The 10998-nt window shown below is 26.8% G+C and overlaps 1 protein-coding gene across 2 annotated transcripts; it reads left to right on the top strand.

Annotated features, from left to right (window-relative positions):
* Nucleotides 1–652: 652 nt before the first annotated feature.
* LOC101492015 (3-ketoacyl-CoA synthase 12-like) lies at nucleotides 653–3411 on the top strand. Of its 2 annotated transcripts, none has more exons than XM_073366673.1 (2): nucleotides 653–2391; nucleotides 3127–3411. In XM_073366673.1, exon 1 carries the CDS (start codon nucleotides 955–957, stop codon nucleotides 2371–2373), a length of 1419 nt encoding a protein of 472 aa, XP_073222774.1. In that variant the 5' UTR covers nucleotides 653–954; the 3' UTR covers nucleotides 2374–2391; nucleotides 3127–3411. The 2 variants fall into 2 exon arrangements, with proteins under 2 accessions (XP_073222774.1, XP_073222773.1); XM_073366672.1 differs by lacking the exon at nucleotides 3127–3411 and adding an exon at nucleotides 2731–3024.
* The last annotated feature ends 7587 nt before the right edge of the window (nucleotides 3412–10998 follow it).

Genomic DNA, 10998 nt, shown 5'->3' with positions numbered 1-10998 from the left:
AGCTGTCTTGTAATGCAATGTCCGGCTCATTTAATACAATTATCTCCCTAAAACAACTACTATTAATTTTTTAACACATTTACAATTTATTATCCACCTACAATGTTAGCCTACCAATTGACTTTTTTAGGTAAACTATAGTATTCCTGCGAATAAATTAATTGTAGAGACTTATCTTATGTGGTAACTAAAAATTATATAAGAGATTGAGTTTTTTCTTTTTTACCATTCATTCGTATACTTGAACATCTATAGTATATTTAAGATACTCAAATATAAATAATGTGTGTCATATAATTTTTATAATCTTACTTTTTGTGAAAAAATATTTCGATAGATTGAGATTTAAATCGTTTGTTGCATTTTTTTTTCTCAATCACACGCATTATTTTCATCTCTCTCATCCTCGTCACATTATTTCTCTAAATGCGATACATTGAAATATGTGTGAATATTTAAAAGTTACTTTTAATCTCTATTTTCAAACAATAAAAAACTATTTTAATGTACCGGAACATAAGTTCATTAAACAAAAAGTTAACCACACATTTGAACAATTTACATCCAAGTCTCTTAATATCCAATGAGACACACAACATGAAAAAATAGAATATAAGTAGATGCTACGGAATCCTATAATGGCATACACATGAAATAATAGTAAACCAAGGAACTCTTTTGATACACATGCCCAAGGTGTGACTATTTTTTGCTTTGTTTCTTGTAATAAAAGTTGACACGGAACCTTCAAAACAAAGAGGTAAGTTTGTTGGGGGTTGAGGCTTAGCTATAGTGTTGACATTTTACATCTAAAGTCCTTCCCCCACATAGTACTCACTCTCTTCTTTATAAAGTACCTTGTTGTTAATTAGAATTTCATTTCACACTCATCAAAAATTATTTCTTTCTACCTCAAACACACACACACATTTCTCTCTCTTTCCTCTTTCTCTAATGGAGTTTCTCACTTTTATTTATGTTGTTACAATAATGCACTTATGTTTCCAAATATGGAAACTGTTTGATAAGAGAAGGGACCAAGAGTGTTACATATTAGACTACCAATGTTACAAACCAAGTGATGAAAGAAAACTTGGAACTAATCTTTGTGGAAAAATCATAGGAAAAAGCGAAAATATCGGCCTAGCCGAATGCAAATTCTTCCTCAAAGCAATTGTAAACTCTGGCATTGGCGAGGAAACTTATGCTCCAAGAAACTTCATCGAAGGTCGTGTAGTGAACACGACCTTGGACGACGGAATCATGGAGATGGAGGAGTTTTATCATGATAGCATAGCAAAGCTTCTAAAGAAATCAAATATTTCGCCTTCAGACATCGATATCCTCGTGGTAAATGTATCTTTGTTTTCAGCTGTTCCTTCTTTAACTTCAAGAATCATTAACCATTACAAAATGAGACAGGATATAAAAGCTTATAACCTCTCAGGTATGGGTTGTAGCGCGAGTCTAATTTCATTAGACATTATTAAGAGCATTTTCAAGTCACAAAAGAACAAATACGCTCTTTTGTTGACTTCAGAATCTCTTAGTACAAATTGGTACTCTGGCAATGAAAGATCAATGATTCTTGCTAATTGTCTTTTCCGCACAGGCGGATGTGCAATCCTTCTTACAAATAAAAGATCCTTAAAACATAAAGCTATATTGAAATTAAAGTGTTTAATCAGAACGCACCACGGTGCAAGAGACGACGCATACAATTGTTGTAGTCAAAAAGAAGATGAACAAGGTAGACTTGGTTTTTTTCTTGCTAAAGATCTTCCAAAAGCAGCTACAAGAGCTTTTGTTGACAACTTAAGAGTTCTATCACCTAAAATTCTACCAGCTAGGGAATTACTTAGGTACTTGTTAATTTCCCTAATAAAAAAAGTGACAAAATCACATGTACCTAAGTCATCAACAAGTAACAAATCACCATTGAATTTCAAAAGTGGTGTTGATCATTTTTGCTTACACACGGGAGGAAAAGCAGTGATAGATGGAATTGGTTTGAGTTTAGATCTAAGTGATTATGATTTGGAGCCAGCAAGAATGTCATTACATAGATTTGGTAACACTTCAGCTAGTAGTTTGTGGTATGTATTAGGGTATATGGAAGCAAAGAAGAGGTTGAAAAAAGGTGAGAGAGTGTTGATGATAAGTTTAGGTGCTGGCTTTAAATGCAATAGTTGTTTATGGGAAGTAATGAGAGAAAAAGAAGATGTTGGAAGTGATGGAAATGTTTGGGAAGATTGCATTCATTACTATCCACCAGAGTCATTGGCCAACCCATTCATGGAGAAGTACGGTTGGATTAATCATGTTCAAGAACCAAGCACTTTCAAAGACAAACTTATTCAGTTTCTCAAATAATCATTTTCATTAATTAAGGTATTTAATATTATTTGTTGTATTTTAGTCTCTCTGATTTTAAATATATATCAAAAAATTATACTTTTTTTGGAATAAAAGATAAACAAAAAAGACTATTTTAAAAAGTTGATATATTTAAAATAAATTATTAGATTAAATATATTAAATTTTTAAATATAATTTTTGTTTATATTTTATTCTGAAAGGTGTACATGTATTTAGTTTAATTTTTTTACTAAATATATGTATTTTTTATTTATATTTAAAATCTGAGAGAGAATCTGATTTTTATAGAGAAAAAGAAAAAGAAAAGGAAAGTACAAAAGTTTAGAATTTTAGATGTTTATTGATTAACAGGCATGAATAATGCTTATTGTGCTTTTGGATTGGTGCTGTTACAATTTTTCTGTTCCCTCAAGGGTTCTTTACCCAATAAGATGTCCTGTTTCTAAATTTCCACAGTACTTTAGATGTTTAAATTTCATAAAAGGGTATTATAGTTTCTTACTCTTTTTCCCTAGCTTCTATTTTTGCTTAGGATTGTATTATTTATTTATTTTTCTTCTGTTTTGGGAAAAAAAGTAGTTGTAAAATGAAATAAAATATTGTGTTTGTTATACTAAATATATATAGAGATGTAGTTTTCATTCTTGTTGAGGTGATAGGATTGATGTTGAGTTTTGATGGGGTTGTGTTGTGTGCATGTATTAATTATTTATTTATTTCTCAATGAATGAACTTAATTTTCAATAGAAAAGTTGAAGAGGCAAAGAGGGTACTTCAACTTCAAGATTACATCATATCGGTGCATGTCAATTTCCTCCAATTCGATTGCATTAATTTTGTGGGCAGATTTGAATCTTTTAGACAACAACTAGTTTTGTCCCTTCTCAAGTGTCTCATTATAGCTAAAAAATTCTAGATAAAAAAAATCTCTTTCAGATACTAGATTCTATAGTATATGGTGTAACATTTATAGAATTATTTTATTAAAAGAGATAAATTTTCTTTTTATTAAATAAATTTGTTGTATTTTTAGAGGATCTACGTACGTACATCTTTTACAATCTCGCATTAACTACGAGTTTTAGGACATTTAATAAGAGAAATATTTTTTCAAAAAGATAAATATTGATAATTATTTTTCTGTATATGAGAAGAATTTAAAATAATATATAATTTTCAAATGTATTAGACTAATATTTGAAGGTGTGCTTTCCTTTCTTTGAGATTCTTTCCTTCTACTTTCTCCTCAAACAAACAATGTGTAAATGTCAAGGATTTGAGTTCCGATCTAATTTGTTTGATTTAAAATTAACAAAATACATTGTCTTTAATTGATTTTGATTATGCGTGACTTAATATTTTAAATTACCTTTTAAGATAAAAAAATAAATAAATAAATAAACACGGTGTGTGACTACGTTTTTTATCTTTATTCCAATTGATCCTAATACAACTTATTAATTGGGATATTTAAATTCTCTAATGCAAGTTTTTCTACAACACTCTTTATAATTTTCTGTTTCTCATTTCATTTTCTTCTCTCTTATCCCCCATTTTTTATTTAATATTCTCTTTCCCATAATTACCATACAAGTTTGTAGTATTGCAGTGGGGGGTTCCAATATGTAAATGGGGAAATGGAAATTATAAGAAACTTTAAGTCATTTTATCTTAGTAAAATACATATCTAGTTTTTAGGAAAAAGTACAATTATATATGGATCGTATCAATTAACTTTTGTTTTGAGGAAGTAACATTAAATTTGCAATATTACAAATATAAACGAGTATATGCCTGAATTTTAAGTAAGTATTATTGATGGTCCCATATAGGACGGTTAGAGTAAAATCACCAAAAAAGGGAGCAGCATCTTCCATCCATGTTCCTTATATAGGATAGGGCCCCTCTATGTACCTTCAGCGTAAGACATTTTATTTTTGTTGATAACATTGAATGTAAGACGTTGATTTTACTTTTAAAATACTTTAACATTTAGACATAATGAATAAATGTAGATGTATGAAACATGTGAACAAAAGCTTGTGGTCCCTCAAAATTATATGACATTTTGCAACTAAATCCCATCTTCTAATGCGTTTTTCTTCCACCAATCTGGTTTTCTACTTCATCCACCAAGTGTGATTTATATAACTACATATTTTTAAGGACAATAAAAAAATTATGGCTAAAAAATTATATTTAAAAAGTTTATATGAATTCTTCTACTAAAGTTTTTTTTTTATTGGAAAAAATTTAAATGTGGAGTGAGTTGTGTGTACATATAAAAATAAGGTGGAAATTAGTAAGGTTTATCGATAAGAATTAATAATCTAGTATATGACTCACTTAACAAATAAAATTGGACATAGCACGTTTCGAATAAAATTAAGATTTTTGTGGAGTATAACAAATATATATATATATATATATTCAACAACATTTGCAATGTAGATTTGCAATACAATTTCAATATTCATGTCTAATATAAAATTTCAATTTAAAATTATGCTGTAAATCTTTAAAAATATATAAAACATAATAATTCTTATGATATTAAAGATGAAAAATATTTTAATGTTATATAGGTTTTCATGATATCAAATTTTATGATATTAACTTATTTAAGTTGTCCTCGCATTGTATTGCATTGAACTTAAATAAGTGATAAAATAAAATAAATAAAGAAAAATAAATAAATTTCAAAATGAACTATATAGGTGGCTTGAGGATGGATTCCTATGGAGGCTCTGGCCCTCTGCGCACCGTGGTCCCTTTGGTGACTTACTTCTTCCATCTTTGTGGTCTTCATTCTACCTGGCGGTGTTAATTTCTACATTTAATATTTAAAGTTCAAGTTTGTTTTCATAAAAAATATTATATATATTTATTTCTAACAAATGTCCAAAAAAACATTTATTAAAAAATAAAATAAGAACAGTAACTTTATCTTAAAAAAAGAAAATTTTAAATATATAATTTTTAATATATTTTTAATAAAAAATTATATTTAAATCACTAATAAGTGCTCCAAGATATTTGTTGGCACTTCTTTATTTAAATTACTTAAATTTTAGGTTTAATTTGGTGGAGACGTGAGTTTAGTCTTGTATTTATAATTTAATCATTTTCTTCCTTTTTATTATTATAAGTTTTAGGTATTATAAGTACTTTGATTTAATATATAAGAAATACTTTCATATTTTAAAAATGAAATACGTATAATAAATAGTTTGATCCAAATAGTTAATAAATTTTTAAAAATAATAGTTTAAAAGAATTTAAGTCATAATCTTAATTACAACAAAAAGAAAATTATGCAGAATAATAAAGAGTACAAGTGACTTAACTTAAAGTTAAAAAAAAAAAAATTATTGAATAAAAATATCATAAGAATTAAAATTCAATAAATTTTTTATAAATACTAAATATATACATAACTTTAAAATTTTATAAAAACTAAAAATATATATAATTTTTAATTTTTATTAAAATCTTCGGTATTATTACAAAACTCAACTATTAGTCCAATAAGATATGATCATATGAGTACTTTTATGTATGTCTGTTAAGGAAAAACAGAAATCCAATAAAAGTGACTTCAAATACCAATTGAAATACACGAAGCAAAGGTAAAATTTTAGCAGAAAGAAAAAGTGAAAAAACAGCAAATGAGTTGAACTTGAGATTAGAAGTGAGAAGAGCAACAAAAGTAATTGTCTTCATGTTTTGAAAACATTCACGTGTGGAAAAACCATGTGAATCATGTGATGGGCCCCACAATGAGATGGACATGTGCATCTTGTCTCAAACAAACATGCATTAAATTTGGAGCATCATATCATATGGGAATTAATGTTATACTTGAACTTACATGGTTGGGTATAGAGTTTGGCAGTTTTCCGGAGTTGAAGAAACGAATAGATCAAATAAGAGTAACTTATTATTTTAGTTCTAAAAATTATAAGAGAATGTCATTTTAGTAGATTTATATTATATTGTATCTAAATTTCGCGTAACAACATTTGTACTTTGCCTTAAAGTTGTCTATAAAACATTTGTGTTGTGTTTGTCTATAAAAATATATATTTTTTTTACATGTATGTTTTATACCATACAAATAAATGTACGTTTTTTTTATTGAGAAAATAAATAACTTATACATTGTAATAATAAATTTGTTTCACGATGTTATAAAGTGAATCATTTATTAAATAAAATTATGATAATCAGATATGTATTTTTAGTAAGTTATTGTTCAATTTTTATATTTTATATTTTTATTAATAAATAAAATTTATACAAATTTTTTAATTAATAAATACGAATTTTTATAGTACGAATTAATATAAATTTTTCAATTAGTAAGTACGAATTGTTAAATAAAACTCTTTACCATATAAAATTATGATAATTAGACACGTATTTTTTTATTATTATAGTACAAATAATCGGTACGAATTTGTTTTATCTTTAAGTGTTCGTTTATAAGATTTTAAACTATCAAAAGAGAAATATTCTTTTTCAATCTTATTTTAAGAAATAAAGAAGAAAAAAAATCGAAGTTAGTTTGTTACGGAAGAGATTGAATTTAAACCATTAAAACCTTTATAATAGTGTATTGAGACGTATTATTTAAATAGGAGATACACGTGTATTCAAAATAATTATATTTTATCACATAATAAGTAGGGATCAAATAGATTAGATCAACAAGGATCTACGGCCTAGTTTACGTCAGGTCTAGGTCAGATAAGACTTTTTTCTTAAATAGATAAAGTCTAGACTTCTAAAAAAATATATTTAGTTAAAAACGTCAGAATATTAACCACATAATAAGTCGTTTAAGCCTATTAAAATAAATATAATACTATATAAATTATTATATTAAATTTTGATCTTTTTTAATATATTCAACTTTTACTAATGTACGCATATTAACTTCATTTAGTTTTTGACATATTTAAATGTATTATTATAAAATATAATTTAAGTATAATGTATATAAAGTCCTATTCTTCAAAATGTGATGTTAAATATCAATATAAAACTTATTTTCATTGACATAATAATTTGTTAATCTATTTAAAGATATATTTGATTACTTATTCAAAAATGTTAAAATGAAATAAACTTTTAAGTATGCTAACATGTCGTATCAAATTTTTATTGAGGTCAGATTCAGGCCTAAAAAGTAAGCATATGATATACCACATGCCAGACTTAGATCTTGAACTTTTTGACATGCCAGGGTCGGGCCTAGTAAAGTCTAGTTCGGTCCAATTTATTCTCACCCCTAATCGTGAGGTAAAAATCCAAACGGATGTTCATGATAAGTACGTTGCGTAAGATTCTTCTAATTCTCCTTTGAGATTTTGCATCGACGTGAATCACTTAATTAGTAATTGAGAAAGAATATAAACATTGAAAATATATTTTAAAAGTAGTTATTTTAATGGTAAAATTACTTGTTAAACCTAATTTGGTTGTTTATTCTGAGAGTGTAGGACGACATTTTAGAATTGAAATATTAATTGAATTTGATTCAATTGTATAAGGGTATTGTAGTAAAAATTAAAATAGTTAGAAAAATCAAATAAACAAAATGTATTTCTCGTATTTTTATGCGTTTTATGAATGAATGTTTATGATATGATGATTCAATTTTTATGATTTGTTTTACCAATGATATTACAAAAAAAAAAATTGTGTGGATGAATAGTTAAGCTAAATATCACTTGTGGTTCTTTAACTTAATTTCAGTTAACATTTTAATTTTTGATCTTTATTTTTTCTGATTTGGTCATTTATTTTAATTTTAAATGACAATTTGATTTTTTATGTTTTAAAATGTTAACAATGTTATCTTTTTTTTTTTTTTTTTTTGCAAATATTCATCAAAAATTTCAAACAAACTCATAAAATTAATTATCATCATCAATATAATGCAGTTTCATCAAATTCATAACTTAAATCTTTAAATAAATTTATATTTTCATCTCTAACAACATCAAATAAAGAGTAAAAATATGAGTTTATTTGAATATTTGAGTTACAAATTTGATAAAATTTGTATTATATTAAAGAATATAATTAATTTCATGTGTATTGTTTGAAAATATTGATGAATTTTTGATTTTTTATAAAAAAAAATGATAACATTGTTGACATTTTAAAACATAAAAAATCAAATTATCACTTATAATTAAAATAAAGTACCAAATCAGAAAAAACAAAAACAAAAAAGATAAAGAACTAAAACGTTAATTGAAATTAAGTTAACGGACCACATGTGCTATTTAGCCTGAATAGTTATTAATTGTGACAATTATATAAAAACCAAATTATATAGAATAAGTGTGGTTTGTATGGTTTGAGATATGTTAATCGGTTGTGATGAAGATGTTAATAGATATGCTAATTAATATAGATATTGTGGTCTATGTGATTGTAATTTTTGGTTATGTATTTTTTTTTATGAGTTGAATTGTAGTTGTTGTGTTATTGTTGGTGAAATGTATATTTGAGTCTAATATATAAAAGTGATATGTTAATTATAAATATTTTCTTGTTACGTAAATGAATCTAACCAAATAGTATCATGCAGATTGATACTTGTAGAGTCTATATGCATCATGTAGATAAGCATAGATAAGCATGTATAGAGACTAAAATTTATTTTTTATACTTTTTTTTATTATGGTCCAATTTTTAATATTAAAACAAAGTTTCCAAAAAAATTAATAGTTGAGCTTTTGACTGCATATTTTTTTCTGTCTTATAAATCACATTGGTAAAAGCCTCTTCATTGATAATAAAATGATTTTACAAATATTTAATAGTTGTTGGATCATTTTCCTCATCAGTTTAGTTCCTATAATTTGAATTTAAATATATAAACATATAAGATATAACCAATAAAATTGAAATCACGGTCGCAATATCGAAGTAATGTTGAAATTGAGCATAATTTCGATTAACATATATTATCTATCGGTTACTTATTTCCAATTATATTTCATATTAGCCAATCCAAAATTCTAACTTCAATTCAATTATTAAAACAGCTCATATGTCTAATCATACATAGATCAAGCATAATCATGCTCTTGAAACTAAAATTATAATTGAATATAAAAAAGAGAAGAAAATGCATACCAATAAACAATAAGGAAATTAAAATTCAAACTGAATTTCTTGTGTATCTTGGATTGACAATGATTTAGCCTTCCATAGTCATTACCAATGAATAAGCCTCAAGAACAATCATCCAATCTCAAGAAGAAGAAAAAAATTATCTAAATATCAAAAATTGATTTCTCAAATTAGGTTCCTCCTTTCCTGTTGTATCTTCTTTTTTATATAAACATAATCTCGTGTGTCCATCTCTCTCTTCAAGACTTAAACTTTCTGAAGTAGTTTTCCAAAGTGATATTATAAGCCTTAATTGAATTTGAAATGAATGAGATATGCTCTTTTAAGTGAAGGAGGCTCGTGAGTTGGTACCAACATGTTGGGTGGGCTCACTCCCCAAGTGGAATCCACCAATTTTATTAGTATTATTATTATTATTGAAATAAAAAGAAAAAGAAAAAAAAGGATTTTAATGGGCTTGGCCCACTTGAAGGTAATAAAAGGGATTTAGAAATCCCTAAGAATACACGCAGAAAGACAACGGAAGAAGAACGGTTGCCAGGAAAAATAAGGGTTTGGTTCCAGTGGTGGTAACAGGTGTGTAGCAAACTTGCTTATGTTATTCCTACCACTGAGTTTGTTATTTTAATATATAATTTGAGTTGTTTTATGTTCTCTGAGAGTTACTTTGGCATACCCACTTTAGTGGAAAGGTTGTTATAAGGTTGTAATAGAGTTGTTATAGTTGATTGATATTCCCTATTGTTATTAGGAAGACTCTTGGTGTACCCATTAATTATTATAGTGGAAGTTTTTACTGGACTAGGTCCGGTGGTTTTGATTCTCTCAATCTGAGGGAACTTTTCCATGTTAAAAATTGCGTTTGTCTCATATTTAATTTTCTGCCAATTATTATTGCTCTTGAAATTGTATTTTCTGTTTGGCCATTTATCTGCACAGGTGGGGGAAAAAAATTCCGCATAATTGAGATAATTATCTCTAATTACCTCTGGTTTTTCCCAACAAAGTGGTATCTAGAGCTCGGTTATTTGATTTGTGCATTTAAATGGAGGAGGAAAATAAAGGTCCCAATATGATTAAACTCAACTCTTCTAATTATACACTTTGGAAGACTCTCATGGAAGACATGTTATACAGTAAAGATTTGTATGATCCTATTGAGGGTGACACTGCTAAACCCGCAGATAAATCTGACGCTGACTGGAAGAAGATGAATAGAAAGGCAGTGGCGTTGATCAGGCAATAGTTGGATCTTAGTGTGTATCCACATGTTGAAACTGAAATAGATGCTAACAAGATGTGGGAAAAATTAAAAGAGTTGTATGAACGAAAGAATGTGCAAAATAAAGCATTCTTGATTCGGAAGCTGGTGAATATAAAATACAAAGATGGGGATTCAATGACAGAGCATACAGTGAATCAATTGACAACTGCAGAAATTAAATTAGATGATGAGTTGCAAGCATT

Source organism: Cicer arietinum, chromosome 1 (genome assembly GCF_000331145.2).
Source record: "Cicer arietinum cultivar CDC Frontier isolate Library 1 chromosome 1, Cicar.CDCFrontier_v2.0, whole genome shotgun sequence".
Taxonomy (NCBI): domain Eukaryota; kingdom Viridiplantae; phylum Streptophyta; class Magnoliopsida; order Fabales; family Fabaceae; genus Cicer; species Cicer arietinum.
Note: the sequence above shows the minus strand (reverse complement) of the source record. Positions and strands in the feature narration are given on the sequence as shown.

Coding starts and splice junctions, on each gene's coding strand:
- LOC101492015 (XM_073366673.1), top strand. CDS start 955: ATGGAGTTTCTCACTTTTATTTATGTTGTTACAATAATGCACTTATGT.